The 24,357-nt window shown below is 38.3% G+C and overlaps 1 protein-coding gene and 2 pseudogenes across 3 annotated transcripts in view; all 3 read right to left on the bottom strand.

The window, feature by feature from the left end:
- Positions 1-903: 903 nt before the first annotated feature.
- Positions 904-5,347, bottom strand: LOC307180293 (tropomyosin-2-like; annotated as a pseudogene). The gene is made up of 2 exons: positions 4,358-5,347; positions 904-3,168 (listed from the first exon to the last, which is right to left on the bottom strand). The product of its transcript is annotated as a tropomyosin-2-like (transcript).
- Positions 3,090-4,383, bottom strand: LOC307180292 (regulator of microtubule dynamics protein 1-like; annotated as a pseudogene). Its single transcript has one exon. The product of its transcript is annotated as a regulator of microtubule dynamics protein 1-like (transcript).
- Positions 5,348-5,547: 200 nt separating the features above from the next.
- The window catches only part of ABCB7 (ATP binding cassette subfamily B member 7), a gene marked incomplete at its 5' end in the record, with an annotated part of 143,400 nt that continues 124,590 nt past the window's right edge, over positions 5,548-24,357 (bottom strand). The window contains 2 exons of the mRNA XM_079910471.1: positions 5,548-7,050; positions 13,788-13,895. Of these exons, the coding sequence (XP_079766597.1) occupies positions 6,835-7,050; positions 13,788-13,895 (324 nt within the window). The 3' untranslated portion in view covers positions 5,548-6,834. The remainder of the gene's footprint in view (positions 7,051-13,787; positions 13,896-24,357) is intronic.

Raw genomic sequence — 24,357 nt, forward strand, 5'->3', positions numbered from 1 at the left:
GGTAACAAAAAGTTGCCTTTCACTGATTGGTCATTAAAACTATGACATCTTAATGCTAAGTGAAAGCACTACAATTTGCTACCATTTTACCCATATTATGAGCAGTGCAAACAATTACTTCCTCTGAGACAATTTCAAACTTTCACCTTTTGCATAAGGCTGTAAGGCCATACTCCCAGAGTGTCTATTAAATTATCTGTACTTATTTGGAGTGTGTGAATGGCAAAATACTAATTCTCCCTATGCATTGCAGAAGAGTTGCTTCAATGGGAAACCCATTTCTAGTCACAAAGTCATATTATTTATTTAGTACTGATTATCTGCACAGATTGTTGTAACAATAAATCTGGTAAAGAACCTCCCTCAGAGTCATTTTGTCTTAACTAATCAGTTTTAACCAGCTTATTTGACTTTATATTGTCATTTATTATACAATTTACATTCAAAATCTATATACTCAATGCAGGGAGAGAAGGGACCTTTCTATAATTTAAGAAAGCTGCCATTGCAAACATATTTAAATGCTTTCAACTACTAATCCACAACAGAATATCCTATGATAAACCTACAAGGTAAGAGAATTATGAATATACATTGGCAAAAGTTGCTACTCCCTGAGACATCCAGCAATAAGGAAGGATAGGAGCAAGATGGCAGTGTGCACAAAGTGATCTAGAAATAAGGAAACATATAATCTTTAAATATCTTGCCTTTAAAAGCAAAACATATTTTTAAACTAGCCATCTTCACAAACTGAGCTTTGTCAGCGTCTAAGGGAAAAGGCAAAATATTTAACTAAAGGTATAGAAAAGGTGCAAATCCTTGCACAGGAGAAGTAAATGTGTATTTTGAGTTTATCCAAATGTTAAGGCCTCTTTCTGATTCTCACAAGTGACCCTCAGACTTGAGCTGTTCAAAAATTTCCAAATGAGCCCATCTGCTCACCAAGATATTTCTATGTTAAAAACCTGCAGGAAGGCATGTGGCCCAGTTTTCACGATCCCAAATTACCTTGGTTTCAATTTAATTTTTGTAAACTGGGATTCCCTTAGGAAGAAAGTAAAATTTTCAATCTTAAAAATAAAGGGATATTAAGAAACAAAACCCTATCCCTTGCTCCATTTTCAGAGGCCATATTCCAAAATTGTAGCTTATCTATCCGAAGACATTAAGAAAACATTATGTTGCAACACTGATTTAGAAATTTGTACTTTTGTGTATGTAATACTGTAATGTAAAATTAGTACATTATAATAAATGTCCCTTTTCTTGGCATTTCCTCTGAATGAATCATTTTAGGAAGCTTTTGTCTATTATGTCACTGTATAGAACCACCTTTCAAAGATGGAGTTAAGAGAAAAATATATGACTTAGTTGTGGCCCCTACAATAACTGAGTTTTCCAGGTAATTTTTTATTAGTTGAAAATACTGGTTAATGACCACAATGACCCAATGGTGTAGAGACCACCAGAGACCACCTCCAATCATATGAAAACAGCTTCAAATTTCTTAGTGGGGAAATTTCTCCACTCTAAAAACATTCCTTTTTTTTTAGTTTATGTAAAAATTTATTTGACCAAAATGTAGAAAAGTGATACTATTACATATGATACAGTTGCAAGAATCTAAATGAAAAGTGTGGGTTTTATTCAATTACACAATTTGCTAGTGTATCTCCTGGGTAGTGTGATGCTTAATAAATAGGAGTGAGGGGCAGAGGATTTGGATAAACTAGAAGCAGGGTGATTTTTAGTCAGAATTGTAAACTTGAGTTGGCCCCCACACTGCTGGGGAATGTGGAATATTCCAGCTCTGAGATGTTAACTGAGAAAGCAGAAATCTAACAAAGTCAAACTGTGCAGCCCTGTCTACAAAATACTCCATATCCAGTTTAATCAGGAGTTTCCTGGTCTTTTATTAACTTGGTCCTGAAGAAGGAATTAAAATTCCAGATAAGTAAATCTCCAATTTGCCAGTCCCTGGAGGATAGAGGAGATGAAGTTAGGCCAATTACTTTTTCATCCTTACTTTGCTGTCAGAGAGGGCTATTCTGTCCAATATTTGTTTACAGAAAGTCTTACTCAACTATTGATGGCTAGCAGTCTTTTTGATATGGCTTCTCTGAATAGGACTGAATTCTACAACATTCATTCCTGCTGAGTGGATGGTCTCATATCAGAGCAGATAAGCATGGGTCATTATTGGAATAAGACATCTTGGAATAAGACATCAGCTCCTCAGAGAACAACTTTAGAGTGAAAGAAGCATAGAGAAGAGCATATCAAGGATCTATCTAGAAAACATTTGGGTAATTATTATGACTCTTTTCCAAGCATTCTCATGCTGACTGCTCAGAGGATGTTTGTTCTGCATGGTGGAGTGTGGAAAACAGCCAGGATGACTAGGTTAACCTCTGTGTGGTTTATGACTTCCCATAGTAACCCCACCCCCCTTTTTTGCTCTGGATGGAAAATCCCCACCTATTTTAATGTGATGGTTCCTGGCCTCCTATAATGTGACCAACGGTGGATATTCTTCAACCTTTTAAACTGACCCATGACTAGACATCAGAATCTGTGTTTTAAAAGTGTGGGGTTGTCTATTCTCCCAGGAGCCAAATGCCCTCAGTCTTGAGAGTATGCTAAATATGAAATACCCTGCCTACCTCAGGAATAAATGCAATTTAAGGATAAAAATAGAGCTGAAAAACCTGATGCTATTTGAAAAAAGGAAGGAACAGATTTAACTGGTGCTCAAAGCTTCTCTGATACAAAATATTTGGTCATGTATCCATAATTTGCTTGACATTTCCAGCAAAGCAAAGAGACAATAACAAAAGAAACTTCTTACAAGAGAAGAGAAAGACACGGAGCTCTGGAGTTTTTGTTGGAACAAAACTCTTCTGTTTTGGTTCTATACAGTTTAGTTCATTTAGTGTCTGATCCAGTGTCTGATGTAAGCCCACGTTCTCTTCTTTGGCCTGGGCAAGTTTTTCTTCCAGCTCATCAATTGTCTTTTCCAGTTTTGCAACTGTTCTCTCTGCAAATTCGGCACGGGTCTCAGCCTCTTTCAGTTTGTCAGATAGAAGTTTAATTTCTTCTTCATGTTCATACTCCTTTTCAGATGCAGCCTCTGGCAACTTCAAGTTGTTAGTGACATTGAGTTCTTCTTCCAGGTTACCACATTTTATTTATTTATTTAAATGGTTAATGTATTTATTATCTTTATAATTTGATGAAAAGGCACTGCTTCTTAGATATTTCATTGAAAAATTCTCAGTTCTTGTCACTGAAACCTGTAAGCAACTGAGCAGCTTCTGTCTGTATCTGTTTATCCTCCTCTGTGTGCGCTGGATAGTCCTTGGCGTTTGTTAGCCAGAAAGCAGCAAGCTGTTTGTTGTGTAGCTTCAAATATGTCTTTCCTAGAAGCAGCAAGTTTTTGCTGTAGAAGTTTGGATCCACTTGCTCTGCCCTGTGAAAGTAGCCTAAGGCCTCCTCATAGGTGGAACTAGGAGGAGTTTCAAACAGCATTTTAGCAATTCTTCTTTGATACCAAAGCATTTCAGCAAATGTGTAACACCAAATACCCATAAGGTGAATTGAGGTAGCATCTTTAGGGTTGAGTTCAACTGCTTTCTCAAAATGCTCCTTGATCATGTAGGCATTTGCAATTTTAGCCTTGATTCCTTCATAATCTCCAACATTGCTAATACAGATTGCATACCACTTATGAGCTGCAAAACTTGATTCATTTTTTTCTAGTGCCCTTTTTGCATACTCTAGGGCTTCATAGACCAAGAGCTTTTTCTCCTTTTCTGAGGTTCCACTGAGTTGAGCTATAACACGTGATGCCCATGCCAAACGCCAGAGTAACTCTGCATCTTCACTTTCCTTGTACTGGGATAGCAACTGGTAAAGTTTTTCTGTTTCTCCACTTTCATATAGTCTGCTTGTTCAAGGATTTCTTCAACTCTGAAGACTTTGGCTGTAGCATGAACCACAGCAGCCTGGGAAATGACTTGATAAGCTTCAAAACCCAAATAAGACAAGGCAGAGAATAAAAGACTTCTTTTGAAAGCTCCTGGGTTTCCCATCACCTCAGCGCCATGGAGTCACCAAAGAACGCACTGCTCGCAGCTTCCAGCAGCACCCGTCGGAAGCTGAGGTCCCAGGGCAGTGCTATGTCCCAAAGGAAGGAGGTGCCAGAGTCGCAAGGCTAGTGCCATGATCTGCAGCTCGCAGGCCTGACCCCTCACCCCTTTGGCTGCTAAGAAGCGGGGCGGAGTGAAAGGCGCCCCAGTCTTTCCACAGAGAGCAGTGTCTGCCGGCTTCCGGCCCTGCTCTTCTTCCTCTCTACAGCTTCAGATCACCACATTTTAGTTCAGACACCTTGGCACGCTCCTCCACCCTCTCCAGCTCACCCTCCAGGATGACCAACTTACGAGTTACCTCCTCGTATTTGTGGTCAGCCCCCTCAGCAATGTCCTTGGTCTCTTTGAGCTGCATCTCCTGAACCTCCATCTTCTCCTCATCTTCGTTGCCCAGTTTTCTATCACCTTCATTCCTCTTTTGCTCTCATTTGCAGCCTTTTCTGCCTCCTCCAGTTTGCGCAGGGCTGTGGCCAGTCGTTCCTGAGCCCTGCCCAACTCCTCTTCAATGAGCTGGATGTGTCAACTGAGAGCTGCCACATCACCTTCAGCTTTCTCTCACCACTCACGCTCGCCATCCAGCTCCCACACTGTAGGCCCTGTGCGCGGTGCTCCGCCTCGTCCACCTGCTGCTGCAGGGCCTGGTTCTTGTGTTTCACTGCCTCCAGGGAGTTGAGGCCAGCCATGGCGTGGAGGCGCATGCAGCGGGCAGTGGGCAGTGGTGGGCGCTCGTCTCGGCTCCAGCGAGAGCTGCAGAAGCTGCGCCCCAGCCCTCAACCCTTTGCCTACACCAGGTCCTATCCTTTGACTATACGTTTCCCATATCACAAAATCACTTACTTTGAATACCACTATTCATTCAAAATGAATATTACTAATGATTACTTCAATCTTACCTGTTTGATTATGCAACTAAGCTAAATATTTTCCATCAGCAACATTGGAAATGTATAGAAGAAATTAACAGAAGCAAAATTTCTATCCAACCACATTTCTAGTAATGCAGCTGGGTTATTCAAAGGACTTTTTGTTGTTGCTGTTCCTCAGAAAAGCAATCACGTCTATGGCTTCAGAGTAAGAATGTCCAAAACCCCCCATTTTGAAGCTGATTACGCATCTCAGCGTTAACTCCAATTCCAAAAGCAAGATCCTGCACCACTTACTGTGCTTTCAAAGACTAACCATAAAATACTGGCTTCAAGATACTTATCAAATCACCTTTATATAACAGCAGACCCAATAAGTTTAGATAAGTTTAGATATCTACCTACTAGTGACAATACAAATCAGAAAAAAAATTAATCTCACCCATACCAAATTATCACTTAAAAGACAATAAAACCATAGACAAATAAATACTTTAAGAACTTTTCTGAGAAATAAAGCCTCATTATATAGTTATGTGGCTGTTCATGATACACAAGTTTTTCAAGCTGAACGATTACTATCAACAAATTAAAGCAAATTCAAGTTGGAAAGGGAGAGGAGCTTTCTAAGTGAATATATACCAACATTTTATTAATTATTTCTTGATTATCTTGTTTGGGCTCCTCCTTGTTATTTCAAGCTTAAAGGAACTCATTAAACTACTGAAAAAGGAAGGGAAGACCTAGTAATAAAGTAATTCTGAAGTGTCAACACAGATTAGAGTCCTGATCATCTAAATATATGTGAAATCCTCTCCTATTTGCCTAAAAGTCATTAATAATTTTTAAGTAGATGTTGCTTTATACACATGTACACACATGCATGCGTGCATACATCCCATTTGGTTGTTTCTTTGTATAACTTCAGATAGCAAAAGCAGTGCATTTAAGATGGAAATAGAAAAGGCAATTAACTTCCTAAGCTTTTTAGATCACTCCCAGTATGGTAACTCTCAAATTACATCAGGGTTTATGAGTCTTTAAAAAGAAATGTATAAATTTTGGCCCAAAACAAAAGCAACACCTCATTTGGTGGAAAAATAAAATTCCCACCACTAGATGACAGTTACAATGCTGGTTAATGATGAAGAACATTCTACATACCAACATGAGAGTCAAGGTTTTTCCTCTTAAAGGTATATAGTGGCAAATAATTTTTAAAATGTAAGTATAGTTAACTATCATTGAAGTATTTCAATGGGGGCAGCGGAGGAGAAACAATGAACCTACACTCTCTTCTTTATTTTTAAAAAAATTTTAAGAAACAGACACTTTCCATCTAAATTGTCAGCATAAAGGAGGTCTGAAAAACTACAAAACATTTGGAAACCAATCTGATTCATCTGGTTATGGATAGCAAATGGCTATCAGGCCTCAACAATGGAAATGGGGTAAAGTCAAATAGTAACAAAAATTATGCTTTGACCACAACTAAGGCAGTAACAAGAAAATAATTTGGGGATAAATATAAATATCACATTAAATAGATTGTGAAAGATGTAAAACTCAATTCCCTTTCCAAATAAATCTTATCTAAAAGAAGGATTATAGAAAATGGGAATGTATGATTTTTTTTAATAAAACAATTCTGCTTTAGTGCAAATGTGTAGTCAAGAAAAAAAAAAGAAAGGAAGAAGGGAGGAAGGAAGAAAGAGGAGAGAAAGGAAGGGAGGGAGGGAGGGAGGGAGGGAGAAAAAAGAAAAGAAAAGAGAAGAAAAAAGAAAAAAGAAAAGAAAAGAAAAGAAAAGGTTTCATGTGACTTAGCAGGAACAGTTTCCACAGCCTTTCACACTGTTGACAATTTCTTCTTGTAGTTTCATCCTTTCTTCCTCTTTGGACACATTTTCTTTCTTTGCATCCCATTTGGGATTACCATGGTTCTGCACATGGCTGCTCTGTGTATGCCACATTTCTGAATAGATACTGCCTGGGTTAGCAAGCAAACCATGGTGGGTACCACGTTCAGCCACCTTACCCTAATAAGCAAAAACAAGAGAAACGTAGAGAAAGTCATATAACTAGCATAATAATTGAAAATACATAATACTTTCTAAGCAAGAATTTTGAAAGATTTGCATTCATTAAAATACCTTTCCCAATTCTTCATTATAGTACAAATAGGAAAAACTGAGGTAGGAATGCCTTCTTTACTGTTGAGCTATCAGTCCAGTGAACAAAAAGCTATGAAATTCCATACACCATAATACCATTTCACTTAAAGGAAATAAAATTTGAATGTTTCATTTCTCATTTTGAAGAGCAGAAAAGGAAGGTGAAGATTTTCTAAAGGTGGTATTTTCTGTAATCAGTAAATCAAATTTACACAAAAGCACTGTTATTTATAGAGATTTAAAGGATTTTAAAAAAATATCCCAAAATCCTATGTGTACTTTAAAATAAAAAATATTTCTCCATGAAAAGTTTATTTCTTCCAGTAACTATTTTTCTTAACACTGGCTATTAAACTTAACATTGCATAGAATTGATATTGATTTCTAACTCTTATCTACAATTAATTTGTCTCCGGACAGCTACTGCTAAACATGTTGGGAGACAAAAGTAATTTTTTCACTTTTACTGGTACTCCTGGTGAGAGGACCTTTACAAATATACCCTTAAGCAAAATAACTGAAATTTGTGTGTGCCCACTTCTGAGTGGTTAAATTTAAGGCTTCTCCTTGATTGCTGGCTGGACAGTCTAGGAACTATTTCGCTCAGCTATATGAACTCTGGATCCTGAATGCAGTCCTCAACTTTGGTATCTGTGGACCACTTCACTGGCACAGAAGTCCCCATGGTTATGTATTTTATATTTTTTTATTTACCACTGTAAAAAAAATAAAAATCTCACTGCACAGACATAAAAAACACATTTATGGTTACCAAAGGGAATGGGGAGGAGGGAAGAACAAATTAGGAGTATGGGATTAATAGATACAAACTACTATATATAAAATGGATAAACAAAAAGGATTTACTGTATAGCACAGGGAACTGTATTCAACCTTCTGTAATAACCTATAATTGAATATAATCTGAAAAAAAAGCTGAGTCACTGACACAATATTGTACATTAACTACACTTCAATTAAAAAAAATCCTCAATGAAAACTGCATCAAAAAGTATTAGAAATAATGGAATTATTTTTGCAGAAAACCAATGAAATAAATCACAAAAAATTTATCCTGCTATAAAAATGTATATTATGTTTTAAATTATTTTTATTTGTATTAAAGCATAAATGTACACAGCTTAAAAAGTCAGCTAATAATTACAAGTTTATAACAGAAAGTACAGTCTTTTGTCTCCTCCTTCTCCACCCTTGAATATCTCATCTCCAAATCTGTACCTATTTCTTCTGGCATTTACACACATATACATATTAATGAGATTCAGCACTTTTAACTATGCCTCACTCTTCACTCTCCTAATGCCTCACTCTTCACTCTCACTCTTCACTCTCAATGCCTCACTCTTCACTCTCCTAATAACATTGGTTATATCATAAATGTTATTTAATACACAGTATGTACTTTATTATGACTATGTATTATCTGTTGAGCCAAGTGAAGTACTAGGATTTTATATATATTTTCTCATAATATTTTATTCTTCCTGGACATAGTAACTGCCTTGTTTATTCATTTGCTTAGTTTTCTATGTCACTATTGGTAATTCTCTCTAAACTTTAAGCCTGTCTGAACAGTATTTTTCTCATAATCAACTATATTAGGTAATCTATTATTCAGTCCCCACCCTGCCCAGAGATATTTCTCTCACAGCTTTTAAGTTCTTTTCTTTATGCTCAATTCTGAAATTTTATGATAATTTGACTTTTATTTTTCTTTCCTCCATTTATTGTGGTGGGTTCTTGGTAGGCCCTTTCAATCTGGAAACTCATGCTCTGCAGTTCTGAACATTTTGGGGGTATTATTCTTTACTTATTTCCTTCCCTTTTTCCTATTCCCTCTTTCTAGAACAACCATTAGTCAAATGTTGGACCTCTTAGACTAATTCTCTTGTTTTCTTATCTTTCCTCTATTTTCTCTTTTTTTGCTCTACTCTTTAGAGATTTTCTTGACTTTATTTCATTTTCAAAATCTCTCATTCTCTAGTTGTTCATTTATTTATTTACTATCCCCATTTTAAATTTGAAATGTTGCAAGAATGGTAAAAATGAATACCTATATATGCTTCTCCTAGGTTAGCAACTGTTCATTTTTCCACATTTGCTTCCTCTCACTTCATCTTAGCTCTAAATTTACACTACTTTTTGCTAAATCATTTAAGAATGAGTATTGGACATCATTACATTTCTCCCCTAAATATTTCATTAGCATGTATCTCCTGAAAACAAGGACATTCTCCTACATGACTAAAATACAACAATATCACACCCAAGAAATTTATCTAATATATAGTTCATATTTTACCGATTATCCCAATAATATCCTTTATATATATATTTTCCATCCAGGATCCAATCAGGATCAACACATTGAATTTATAAGTTTCCTACTCTGTGTGAGTGTGACAATGACATTTCTAAAATGTCCAGGCTTTTTTTTTTTTTTTTTGGCAGTACGCGGGCCTCTCCCTGTTGTGGCCTCTCCCGTTGCGGAGCACAGGCTCCAGATGCGCAGGCTCAGCGGCCATGGCTCACGGGCCTAGCCGCTCCGCAGCATGTGGGATCTTCCCGGACCGGGTCATGAACCCGTGTCCCCTGCATCGGCAGGCAGACTCTCAACCACTGCGCCACCAGGGAAGCCCCAGGCTTGTTTTTTAAAGAATGCCCTTCACGTTGTATTTGTCTAGTTGTTCCTGATTCTTAGATCCAGGCTAAACATTTTTGTTGCAATACAATATAGGTGATATGTCCTCAGTGTATCATATTAGGAGGTATATGATGTCATTTTGCTCCACAATTAATGATTTCAGTTTGATAACTGGTTAAGGTAGTGTCTATCAGATTTCTCTATTTTAAAGGTACTTTTTCTCTTTGTAATCAATAATTAATCAATGGGTTATGCTTTCAAACTGTGTGAATATTCTATTCCCCAATAGTTTTTCACCATATGGTTTTAGCAAACAATGATATCCTTATGTGAATCATTATTACAATGGTGGTTGCAAAATATGATTCTATAAACTTATCATTCCTTGTATGTGTTAGCATTTTTTTCTCCGAGTTATAATTAACATACAACATTACGATAGTTTCAGGTGTACAACATTACATTAGTTTCAGGTGTACAACAGTGATTCAGTATTCTTATATATTATGAAATGATTACCTCAGTTAAGTCCAGTTACCATCTGTCACCATACAAAGTTATGAAAATATTATTCACTATATTCCCTATGTGTACATTACATCCCCATGACTTAGTTTGTACTTCTTAGTACCCTTCACCTATTTCATCTGTCTGCCCTGCTGCCTCTGGCAACCACCAGTATGTTCTCTGTATTTATGAGTCTGTTTCTGTTTTGTTTGTTCATTTGCTGTTTTGTAGATTTCACATATAAGTAAAATCGTACAGTATTTGTTTTTCTCTGACTTATTTCACTTAGCATAATACCCTCCAGGTCCATTAACACTGCTCTAAATGGCAAGATTTCATTTTTAAAAAAGAGCTTTCTCTAAGTACAGTTATGGAATTATAGATTAGTTTTTTATTCAATGTGTTGTAATTCATTAGTATCATTATTTATTTATTTTTGACATTCAAATCATCCCACACTTGGCCAGTGGGAACCCATTCAAAATGGTTCCTGTGCCCTTGTGATATGCCTTCATTAATTTCCCTGCTCCAAATATGGAATCAGTCATTTCTCCAAGGAGTCTTGGTTCCTTTTAGTGAGGAACAGTACTTAGTGTCCAAGATCTAGGTGCTAGTTACACTCATTACTACTGGAATTTCATTGCTTCTAGGCCTTTTCACTGAACAGAGTTAGGAACATTTTTTTTCATCATGAACTGATATTGACAATTCTGTTCCAATATAACATCACAAGGCTCTTCTTCTTTTCCCATTCCATATCTGTATATTTCTTCTCCCAAGTAAGACCTCTATTTCTCAACATCAATATATTTACTCACATGCTCAGTCTTACAGTATACACAAAATAGTTTCAAAACAGCTACTCTCATGCTACTACCAAAAACAAACTTACTAAGTTCAAGTCTGAGTTATTTTTTTTCAAGTCTGAGTTATTTTTATCCTTATAATATATTCCACTAAGGCTAAATAATCAGAGTAATGTGTTCAAAAGTTATTTGGGTTAATTCTGCATGCTATTTTTTTCTACACAGTTATGTTATTAATTCATTATGTACCTAGTTTTACTTCTTTCTGTTTGTATTCAATTCCTGTTTCTGCCCCATCCTTGTTGATTTTTAAATATATAAAAACATTAGCATGGTTCAAAAGTTAAAAATAATACAAAAAAGTATAATCAGCAAAGTCTTACTCCCTCCCCTTTGTCTCTACCCCTTTTTGTCTCCATCCTGCAGGTAAACAATGTCTTTAGTTTCTAGTTTATCCTCCCAGGGTTTCTTTTTGCAGAAACAAGTAAATATACATATGTTTCCCCCACATCCTCCTTGCAAAAGGTAGCATACTATATACTCTTTTGCAGCTTTCTTACTGTCACTTAACACTGTATCCTGGAACTCATGCAATATTAAGTCCTCTTTACTTTTTTTCTTAACAGCATTTGTCCTTATTTTAAAATGCTATATTTTCCATGACCTCTGATGATATTAATTATATTTTTAAGTTTTCTTATGCTCTCTGCATTGTCTATATTTTCTACTGAATTTTTTTCTGCTTGCTTTGGAGGCCTTCCTTTATTATCCACTGACACTTAAAAATACAGTATTAAAAAAAGCTTACTGGAAGCTCTATGTGCCTGGGAGTGGACTTCTCAGCTGTTGGGTTTCACTGTAGGATGATCATATGGGTATCTGGTCATTTTGTGGGGGTCCCCAAATATGAACATGTTTTTTATGGGGCTACTTTTGTTTCTCTAGAGAAGAATCCTCTAATTATCTGCTGGTGAGGGAAGAAGTGGTGACAGTAGAAATAAATAATTGGTTGGCAAGGTTCTTGGAGCCAGTGGCACAGGAGGGTCTGTGGTCTTATTCTTTGGTATGTTTTGATTTCCAGTTAATCTCGCCCATCTTTGTTAATGTTCTTGGTAATTTTCTTGTGTCCAGAGCCTCTCTGACTCAATTTCCTGACAAGTAAACCTCCAGTCTCTTGCCAAGGCTGGGAACGGGTAATCACCAGGCTGCAAGAGGAAGGGCCTTGGGAACTCTGTTATGCAGACTTAATATTAATACTACCAGAGACTGTTGACGGAACACATGAGGTCACATTAGTTTCACTAGAAAATGAAAATCTCTGATCTTCATAATCAAGCAATTATAGAACCATCAAATTCAACATAAAGAGATTTTAGATACAAATGGTATGATCAATAGTTAGTTCCAATTATAATCCAAACCCCAAGTGGCAATGTTATGATATAACTGTATAGATACTGTGAACCTCCTGGCATGAGGTAGGTAAGCACATGCTTGTTAAAGTACTTTTAACATTTTATATTTACAAGAAAAGGCTCTATGTACATGACTGCATACAATTGGAAAGTTTAGTAAAAAGCACAAAAGAGCAGATTTTATTTCAGATACCTGAACATCAATGAGATAATAAAGTATATTTACAAAATTTCCCATTTAAGACATGCTGGAACAAGCATACTGAAGAAAATCAGTTTATATTTTAGTGAATGTTAGCATTTTTGAACAAATGAACAAAAAGACCTAGGATAGAAAGTGCACAGGTAACACATAAAAGAAATAATATATATATCACAGAACTGAATATCCCGTAAGAAATTTTAGTGGCATGAAAAATTCTCTCTCAGTATAGACAGTACAAGAGAATGCTTCTTCTCTCTTAACTCCCAGTACTCAGGCTTTCAAAATGATAAAAAATTGAAGGCTTATGTATTAGAATGGAGAAATAAGCATAGAAAACACTGTTAGAAATAATCAAGTACAAAGGGGGGTGGGAATAAGATATCCCTACAGAGAGGAGAAAAGAAAAACTATTACAATTTTCAAATCTACCAATAGCAATAGTGGCACTCTGATTTGTTCAGAACATTTAGACAGTATACTCTTATAGTAATTCCCTCAGAGAAATAAAGCAGGCTGTCCTTTTTCTTACTTTCCTCATGAGGAAAAAGATAAAATAAAAATGGCCATGCATGAAAATGACTTTATTTTATGGTAATTTTCTTTTAGACATCAAGGGTATGTGCAGGTATTAGAAAAATGAAAATATAAAATACAGTGAAGACAATGAGCAAAGATTCTGTACAGAGCAAAAATGAATAAAGAAAAATTATTTTAAATACATGCCCTTTAAAACTGCCTCTACCATATTAGGATTTAATGCCTTCCTCATCTAACTTTGCTTTTAAAACTTTAATAGAGTGAGTTAATACAGTTTATTCATTTTTGGAAGTGGTATGCATTATTTCTTATCAAAAGGAGGTAAAAATGGAATCCTATCAGGATTCAGTCTTACTCAAATAACACAAAATTCTATAACTTTCTTTAGAAACAATATTTAAGTTGCTTGTGTTTGTAACAATTTCTAATGTTCTTCAAACACTAAACTTTAAAGTTCAACCTCTTACCTGGTCCAAGACAATGATCTCATCTGCATCAACAACTGTTGACAATCTGTGTGCAATGAAAACAGAAGTTCTGTGTTTGACCGCATCCCTCATGGCACCAAGAATAGTCTGCAAGTTTGACAACAAGAACAGTAGGAGGGGAAAAAAAGATCTATCTATTAGGCAAATGTATATTAAAATACTCATGTATCTCTGAAAAGAATATATAAAATGCTCGTTAATTTGGTATTATATAAACTTTATACCACTACCAAATATTTTACCTAATCTAATAATTACTAAGAAGAGAATAAAATCAAAGAGGGAAGGTGAATATGAACATATTATTATGGAAAAAATTAGCTTTAAGATAGGCAATATTTCTTTAAATTATAAAGTTTGGGAGAAGGTAGATATTTTCTATACATAAAAACAAACAATAACAATGATGAATCCACTGATATCAGGAGCATAATAGCCAGATATGTTTATCTGGACAATGAGAGCAAAAACAAAATGAGGAGGGACTCAAGTGATAGGATGTGGAGAAGTACAAAAAAAATCAAGAAAGATAGGAAACTCAAAGGGTACAGGAGCAGTTGCTTTTCCTCAGTTCAAACACAGAGGATGGAAAGGGTGACAAGGACAATGATGCATGTTTAACTTGAGAAAACTTCTTTTTCAAAAGCAGTCTGACTTCTTAAGGCATTCTGGAAAATACATTTTTGTCTACTGCGTGTAAAATGTAAGGCAGCTGTATACATATTCACCTATACTTGGAAACCTGGGTCTAAGTACAGGAAGCTAGATGGAAATAGCAGTGTGGGGGATGGTGATATTCCCAATGGCTTCCTAAAGGTACCTCTAATCACTGTATTTATTAAAGAAATAAAATTATCATGAATAGACGGCTACCCAGGAAAAGAAGACCTTATATTTTACTATGGCAGACTGAAAATCAAGCACAGGGTCAATTCTAAGAAAAATTGTGATGTCTGGGGAGGACTCCTCTTTCCTACCCTCCAGAACTTAAACTCTCACATCCTACTGATGTTCTGGACCTTTTTAAAAGGTTGATTAAAATTTACCAAATCTTCCGGTAACTCATTCCCTCAAGGGGGAGTGTTCTCTGCTAGCAATTAATGGGTTATGCTCTGTGAGCTAATAAAGATACGTGACTCAAATAATGATGTTGTTAGGACTCTGAAATTGTGATAAATGTGGATAACACATTTTTAGGTACAAAGTTCTTGTAAGCAGATTCCTACTATGCATATGAATGGAGTCTGGTGCAGCTTAAGGTTTCCTTTAAATATATCAGTAACAAATCCTCAGATTAGCTCATGATGGTGGAGTAGAAGGACGTGAGCTCACCCCTTCTTATGTAAACATCAAAATCACAATCAACGGGTAAACAACCACTGACAAAAAAAACACTGAAACCTACCAAAAAAGATACCCTACATCCAAAGGCAAAGAAGAAATAACAACAAGACAGTAGGAGGGGCACAATCACAATAAAATCAAATTCCATACCTGCTGGGTGCTTGACCCACAAGCTGGAAAACAGTTACACCACAGAAGTTCTCCTACAGGAGTGAAAGTCCTGAGCCCCACGTCAGGCTTCCCAGCCTGGAGGTCCAGCAACAGGAGGAGGAGCCCCAGAAAATCTGGCTTTGAAGGCCAGCAGGGTTTGATCACAGGAATTCCACAGGGCTGGGAAAAGCAGAAACTCCACTCTTCGAGGGCTGACACAAGATCGTGTGTGCACCAGAAACCAGGGGGAAAAAGCAGTGACCTCATAAGAGACGGGGCCCAAACTATGTGTTAGTAATGGAGGGTCTCCTGCAGAGGTGTGGGGTGGCAGTGGCTCACTGTGGGGATAAGGACACTGGCAGCAGCAGATCTGTGGAGTACTCATTGGTGTGAGCCCTCCCGGAGGCTGCCATTAGCCGCACCCTACAGCCTGTAGGCACCAGTGCTGGAACACCTCAGGCCATGCAACCAACAGGGTGGGAACACAGCTTCACCCATCAGCAGACAAGCTGCTAAAAATCTTGCTGAGCACAGCCCTGCCTACCAGAGGAACAAGACCCAGCTCCACCCAGTAGGCAGGGACCAGCCCCTCCCATCAGGAAGCATGCACAAGCCCTTTAGACAGCCTCATCCACTAGAGGACAGACAGCAGAAGCAAGAACTACAATCCAGCAGCCTACGGAATGTAAACTGAAATCACAGAAAATCAGACAAAATGAGATGGCAGAGGAATGTGTCCCAGATGAAGGAAAAAGATAAAACCCCAGAAGAACAACTAAATTAAGTGGAGATAGGCAATCTACCAGAAAAAGAATTCAGAATAGGTACTGTGGGAAAGATGGCGGAAGAGTAAGACACGGAGATCACCTTCCTCCCCACAGATACACCAGAAATACATCTACACATGGAACAACTCCTACAGAACACCTACTGAAGGCTGGCAGAAGACCTCAGACCTCCCAAAAGGCAAGAAACTCCCCACGTACCTGGGTATGGCAAAAGAAAAAAAAGAAAAAACAGAGACAAAAGAATAGGGACGGCACCTGCACCAGTGGGAGGGAGCTGTGAAGGAGGAAAAGTTTCCACACACTAGGAAGCCCCTTCGCGGGTGGAGACTGTGGGAGGCAGAGGGGGGAGCTTCGAAGTCGTGGAGGAGAGCACAGCAACAGGTGCGGAGGGCAAAGCGGGGAGATTCCCGCACAGAGGATTGGTGCCGACCGGCACTCACCAGCCCGAGAGGCTTGTCTGCTCACCCGCCAGGGCGGGCGGGGCTGCGAGCTGAGGCTCTGAGGCTCGGGTTTCGGTTTCCGACGGAGCACAGGGAGAGGACGGGGGTTGGCAGCTTGAACATAGCCTGAAGGGGTTAATGCACCACGGCTAGCCGGGAGGGAGTCCGGGGGAAAAGTCTGCACCTGCCGAAGAGGCAAGAGACTTTTTCTTCCCTCTTTGTTTCCTGGTGCGTGAGGAGAGGGGTTTAAGAACGCTGCTTAAAGGAACTCCAGAGACGGGCGCGAGCCGCGGCTAAAAGCGCGAACCCCGAAGACGGGCGGGAGACGCTAAGGCTGCTGCTGCCGCCACCAAGGGGCCTGTGTGCGAGCACAGGTCACTCTCCACACCCCTCTTCCGCGGAGGCTGTGCAGCCCGCCACTGCCAGGTTCCCGGGATCCAGGGACAACTTCCCCGGGAGAACGCACGGCGGGCCTCAGGCTGGTGCAAAGTCACGCTGGCCTTTGCCGCCACAGGCCCGCCCCGCACTCCGTGCCCCTCCCTCCCCGCCGGCCTGAGTGAGCCAGAGCCCCCGAATAAGTGGCTCCTTTAACCCCGTCCTGTCTGAGCAAAAAACAGACACCCTCCAGCGACCTACACGAAGAGGCAGGGCCAAATCCAAAGCTGAGCCCCGGTGAGCTGTGAGAACAAAGAAGAGAAAGGGAAATCTCTCCCAGCAGCCTCAGAAGCAGTGGATTAAAGCTCCACAATCAACTTGATATACCCTGCATCTGTGGAATACCTGAATAGACAACCAATCATCCCAAATTAAGGGAGTGGACTTTAGGAGCAAGATCTATGATTTTTTCCCCTTTTCCTCTTTTTGTGAATGTGTATGTGTATGCTCCTGTGTGAGATCTTGTCTGCATAGTCTTGCTTCCACCATTTGTCCTAGGGTTCTATCCTTCCATGGTTTTTTTAAAAATTTTTTTCTTAATAATTAATTTTAATAACGTTATTATACTTTACCTTCATTCTTTCTTTCTTTCTTTCCTTCCTTCCTTCCCTCCTTTAGACAACGAATCATCCCAAATTGAGGAGGTGGTCTCTGAGAGCAAGATTTATGATTTTTCCCCCTTTACCTCTTTTAGTGAGGGTGTATGTGTATAATTCTGTGTAAGATTTTGTCTGTATAGCTTTGCTTCCAACACTTGTCCTAAGGTTCTATCCGTCCCTTTTTTTTTTCTAAATTAGAATTTTTTAATTCAGTAACTTTATTATACTTTATTTTTACTGTATCTTCTTTCTTTCTGTCTTTTTTCCTTCTTTCCCTCCTTCCTTCCTTCCTCGCTCCCTCCCTCCCTTTCTTTCCTTCTTGCCTTCCTTCCTTCTTTGCTTCTTTCTTTCTTTCCTCCTTCCTTCCTTCCTTCCTTCCCTCCTTTCCTTCTTTCTTTCCTCATACTTCTACTAATTCTCTCTACTTTTTCTCCCTTTTATTCTGAGCAGTGTGGATAAAAGGCTCTTGGTGCTCCAGCCAGGAGTCAGGGCTCTGCCTCTGAGGTGGGAGAGCCAACTTCAGGACACTGGTCAACAAGAGACCTCCCGGCTCCACATAATATCAAACGGCGAAAATCTCCCAGAGACCTCCATCTTAACACCAGCACCCAGCTTCACTCAACGACCAGCAAGCCACAGTGCTGGACAACCTATGCCAAACAACTAGCAAAACAGGAACACAACCCCACCAATTAGCAGAGAGGTTGCCTAAAATCATAATAAGGGCACAGACACCCCAAAACACACCACCAGACGTGAACCTGCCCACTAGAGAGACAAGATCCAGCCTCATCCACCACAACACAGGCACTAGTCCCCTCCACCAGGAAGCCTACACAACCCACTGAACCAACCTTAGACACTGGAGACAGACATCAAAAACAGCGGGAACTACGAACCTGCAGTCTGCAAAAAGGAGACCCCAAACACAGTAAGATAAGCAAAATGAGAAGACAGAAAAACACACAGCAGATAAAGGAGCAAGATAAAAATGCACCAGACCTAACAAATGAAGAGGAAATAGGCAGTCTACCTGGAAAAGAATTCAGAATAATGATAGTAAGGATGATCCGAAATCTTGGAAATAGAATGGACAAAATGCAAGAAACAGTTAACAAGGACCTAGAAGAAATAAAGATGAAACAAGCAACGATGAACAACACAATAAATGAAATTAAAAGTACTCTAGATGGGATCAATAGCAGAATAACTGAGGCAGAAGAACGGATAAGTGACCTGGAAGATAAAATAGTGGAAATAACTACTGCAGAGCAGAATAAAGAAAAAAGAATGAAAAGAACTGAGGACAGTCTCAGAGACCTCTGGGAACATTAAACGCAGCAACATTCGAATTATAGGGGTTCCAGAAGAAGAAGAGAAAAAGAAAGGGACTGAGAAAATATTTGAAGAGATTATAGTTGAAAACTTCCCTAATATGGGAAATAGTTAATCAAGTCCAGGAAGCACAGAGAGTCCCATACAGAATAAATACAAGGAGAAATACGCCAAGACACATATTAATCAAACTGTCAAAAATTAAATACAAAGAAAGCATATTAAAAGCAGCAAGGGAAAAACAACAAATAACACATAAGGGAATCCCCATAAGGTTAACAGCTGATCTCTCAGCAGAAACACTACAAGCCAGAAGGGAGTGGCAGGACATACTGAAAGTGATGAAGGAGAAAAACCTGCAGCCAAGACTACTCTACCCAGCAAGGATCTCATTCAGATTTCACGGAGAAATTAAAACCTTTACAGACAAGCAAAAGCTGAGAGAGTTCAGCACCACCAAACCAGCTTTACAACAAATGCTAAAGGATCTTCTCTAGGCAAGAAACACAAGAGAAGGAAAAGACCTACAATAACGAACCCAAAACAATTTAGAAAATGGGAATAGGAACATACATATCGATAATTACCTTAAATGTAAATGGAATAAGTGCTCCCACCAAAAGACACAGATTGGCTGAATGGATACACAAACAAGACCCTTATATATGCTGTCTACAAGAGACCCACTTCAGACCTAGAGACACATACAGACTGAAAGTAAGGGGATGGAAAAAGATATTCCATGCAAATGGAAACCAAAAGAAAGCTGGAGTAGCAATTCTCATATCAGACAAAATAGACTTTAAAATAAGGACTATTAAAAGAGACAAAGAAGGACACTACATATTGATCAAGGGATCGATCCAAGAAGAAGACATAACGATTGTAAATATTTATGCACCCAACATAGGAGCACCTCAATACATAAGGCAAATACTAACAGCCATAAAAGGGGAAATCGACAGTAACACATTCATAGTAGGGGACTTAAACACCCCACTTTCACCAATGGACAGATCATGCAAAATGAAAATAAATACGGAAACAGAAGCTTTAAATGATACATTAAACAAGCTGGACTTAATTGATATTTATAGGACACTCCATCCAAAAACAACAGAATACACATTTCTCTCAAGTGCTCATGGAACATTCTCCAGGATAGATCATATCTTGGGTCACAAATCAAGCCTTGGTAAATTTAAGAAAATTGAAATTGTATCAAGTGTCTTTTCTGACCACAACGCCATGAGACTAGATATCAATTACAGGAAAAGATCTGTAAAAAATACAAACACATGGAGGCTAAACAATACACTACTTAATAATGAAGTGATCACTGAAGAAATCAAAGACGAAATAAAAAAATACCTAAAACAAATGACAATGGAGACACAACGACCCAAAACCTATGGGATGCAGCAAAAGCAGTTCTAAGGGGCAAGTTTATAGCAATACAAGCCCACCTTAAGAAGCAGGAAACATCTCGAATAAACAACCTAACCTTGCACCTCAAGCAATTAGAGAAAGAAGAACAAAAAAGCCCCAAAGATAGCAGAAGGAAAGAAATCATAAAAATCAGATCAGAAATAAATGAAAAAGAAATGAAGGAAACAATAGCAAAGATCAATAAAACTAAAAGCTGGTTCTTTGAGAAGATAAACAAAATAGATAAACCACTAGCCAGACTCATCAAGAAAAAAAGGGAGAAGACTCAAATCAACAGAATTAGAAATGAAAAAGGAGAGGTAACAACTGACACTGCAGAAATAAAAAAGATCATGAGAGATTACTACAAGCAACTCTATGCCAATAAAATGGACAATCTGGATGAAATGGACAAATTCTTAGAAATTCACAACCTGCGAAGACTGAATCAGGAAGAAACAGAAAATATGAACAGACCAATCACAAGCACTGAAATTGAAACTGTGATTAAAAATCTTCCAACAAACAAAAGCCCAGGACCAGATGGCTTCACAGGCGAATTCTATCAAACATTTAGAGAAGAGCTAACACCTATCCTTCTCAAACTCTTCCAAAATATAGCAGAGGGAGGAACACCCCCAAATTCCTTCTACGAGACCACCATCACCCTGATACCAAAACCAGACAAGGATGTCACAAAGAAAGAAAACTACAGGCCAATATCACTGATGAACATAGATGCAAAAATTCTCAACAAAATACTAGCAAACAGAATCCAACAGCACATTAAAAGGATAATACACCATGATCAAGTGGGGTTTATTCCAGGAATGCAAGGATTCTTCAATATACGCAAATCTATCAATGTGATAAACCATATTAACAAATTGAAGGAGAAAAACCATATGATCATCTGAAAAGATGCAGAGAAAGCTTTTGACAAAATTCAACACCCATTTATGATAAAAACCCTGCAGAAAGTAGGCATAGAGGGGACTTTCCTCAACATAATAAAGGCCATATATGACAAGCCCACAGCAAACATCATCCTCAATGGTGAAAAACTGAAAGCATTTCCACTAAGATCAGGAACAAGACAAGGTTGCCCACTCTCACCACTCTTATTCAACATAGTTTTGGAAGTTTTAGCCACAGCAATCAGAGAAGAAAAGGAAATAAAAGGAATCCAAATCGGAAAAGAAGAAGTAAAGCTGCCACTGTTTGCAGATGACATGATCCTATACATAGAGAATCCTAAAGATGCTACCAGAAAACTACTAGAGGTAATCAATGAATTTGGTAAAGTGGCAGGATACAAAATTAATGCACAGAAATCTCTGGCATTCCTATATACTAATGATGAAAAATCTGAAAGTGAAATCAAGAAAACACTCCCATTTACCATTGCAACAACAACAAAAAAATATCTAGGAATAAACCTACCTAAGGAGACAAAAGACCTGTATGCAGAAAATTATAAGACACTGATGAAAGAAATTAAAGATGATACAAATAGATGGAGAGATATACCATGTTCTTGGATTGGAAGAATCAATGTTGTGAAAATGACTCTACTACCCAAAGCAATCTACAGATTCAGTGCAATCCCTATCAAACTACCACTGGCATTTTTCACAGAACTAAAACAAAAAATTTCGCAATCTGTATGGAAACACAAAAGACCCCGAATTGCCAAAGCAATCTTGAGAACGAAAAAAGGAGCTGGAGGAATCAGGCTCCCTGACTTCAGACTATACTACAAAGATACCGTAATCAAGACAATATGGCACTGGCAGAAAAACCGAAATGTAGATAAATGGAACAGGATAGAAATCCCAGAGATAAACCCATGCACATATGGTTACCTTATCTTTGAAGAAGGAGTCAAGAACATATAGTGGAGAAAAGACAGCCTCTTCAATAAGTGGTGCTGGGAAAACTGGACAGGTACATGTAAAAGTATGAGATTAGATCACTCCCTAACACCATACACAAAAATAAGCTCAAAATGGATTAAAGACCTAAATGTAAGGCCAGAAACTATCAAACTCTTCGAGGAAAACATAGGCAGAACACTCTATGACATAAATCACAGCAAGATCCTTTCTGACCCACCTCCTAGAGTAATGGAAATAAAAACAAAAATAAACAAATGGGACCTAATGAAACTTCAAAGCTTTTGCACAGCAGAGGAAACCATAAACACGACCAAAAGACAACCCTCAGACTGGGAGAAAATATTTGCAAATGAAGCAACTGACAAAGGATTAATCTCCAAAATTTACAAGCAGCTCATGCAGCTCAATAAGAAAAAAACAAACAACCCAATCCAAAAATGGGCAGAAGACCTAAATAGACATTTCTCCAAAGAAGATATACAGATTGCCAACAAACACATGAAAGAATGCTCAACATCATTAATCATTAGAGAAATGCAAATCAAAACTACAATGAGATATCATCTCACACCAGTCAGAATGGCCATCATCAAAGAATCTAGAAACAATAAATGCTGGAGAGGATGTGGAGAAAAGGGAACACTCTTGCACTGCTGGTGGGAATGTGAATTGGTTCAGCCACTACGGAGAACAGTGTGGAGGTTCCTTAAAAAACTACAAATAGAACTACCATATGACCCAGCAATCCCACTACTGGGCATATACCCTGAGAAAACCAAAATTCAAAAAGAGTCATGTACCAAAATGTTCATTGCAGCTCTATTTACAATAGCCCGGAGATGGAGACAACCTAAGTGCCCATCATTGGATCAATGGATAAAGAAGATGTGGCACATATATACAATGGAATATTACTCAGCCATAAAAAGAAATGAAATTGAGCTATTTGTAATGAGGTGGATAGACCTAGAGTCTGTCATACAGAGTGAAGTAAGTCAGAAAGAAAAAGACAAATACCGTATGCTAACACATATATATGGAATTTAAGAAAAAAAATGTCATGAAGAACCTAGGTGTAAGGCAGGAATAAAGATGCAGACCTACTAGAGAACGGACTTGAGGTTATGGGGAGGGGGAAGGGTGAGCTGTGACAGGGCGAGAGAGAGTCATGGACATATACACACTACCAAACGTAGTAAGGTAGATAGCTAGTGGGAAGCAGCCGCATGGCACAGGGATATTGGCTCGGTGCTTTGTGACAGCTTGGAGGGGTGGGATAGGGAGGGTGGGAGGGAGGGAGACGCAAGAGGGAAGACATATGGGAACATATGTGTATGTATAACTGATTCACTTTGTTATAAAGCAGAAACTAACACACCATTGTAAAGCAATTATACCCCAATAAAGATGTTAAAAAAAAAAGGGCAAAAAAAAAAGAATTCAGAATAATGATTGTGAAGATGATTCAAGACCTTGGAACAAGAATGGAGGCAAGGATTGAGAATGCAAGAAATGTTTAACAAAGACCTAGAAGAACTAAAGAACAGACAAACAGAGATGAACAATATAATAACTGAAAATGAAAAATACACAAAGGAATCAATAGCATAATAACTGAGGCAGAAGAATGGATAACTGACCTGGAAGACAGACTGTTGGAAATCACTGCCATGGAAAATAATAAAGAATGAAAAGAAATGAAGACAGTCTTAGAGACCTCTGGGACAACATTAAAAGCACCAACATTCATATTATCGGGGTCCCAGAAGGAGAAGAGAGAAAGGACCTGAGAAAGTATTTGAAGAGGTAATAGCTGAAAACTTCCCTAACATGGGAAAGGAAACAGTCACTCAAGCCCAGGACGTGCAGAGACCCCCAGGTAGGATAAACCCAAGAAGGAACACACCAAGACAAAATAGTACTCAACTTGACAAAATTAAAGATAAAGAAAAATTATTAAAGCAACAAGGGAAAAGCAACAAAAACATACACAGGAACTCCCATATCCCATAAGGTGATCAGCTGATTTCTCAACAGAAACTCTGTAGGCCAGAAGTGAGTGGTACAATATATTTAAAGCAATGAAAGGGAAAAATCTACAAACAAGAATAGTCTACCCAGCAAGGCTCACA

This window comes from Stenella coeruleoalba (genome assembly GCF_951394435.1).
Source record: "Stenella coeruleoalba genome assembly, chromosome: X".
In the NCBI taxonomy this organism is placed as follows: domain Eukaryota; kingdom Metazoa; phylum Chordata; class Mammalia; order Artiodactyla; family Delphinidae; genus Stenella; species Stenella coeruleoalba.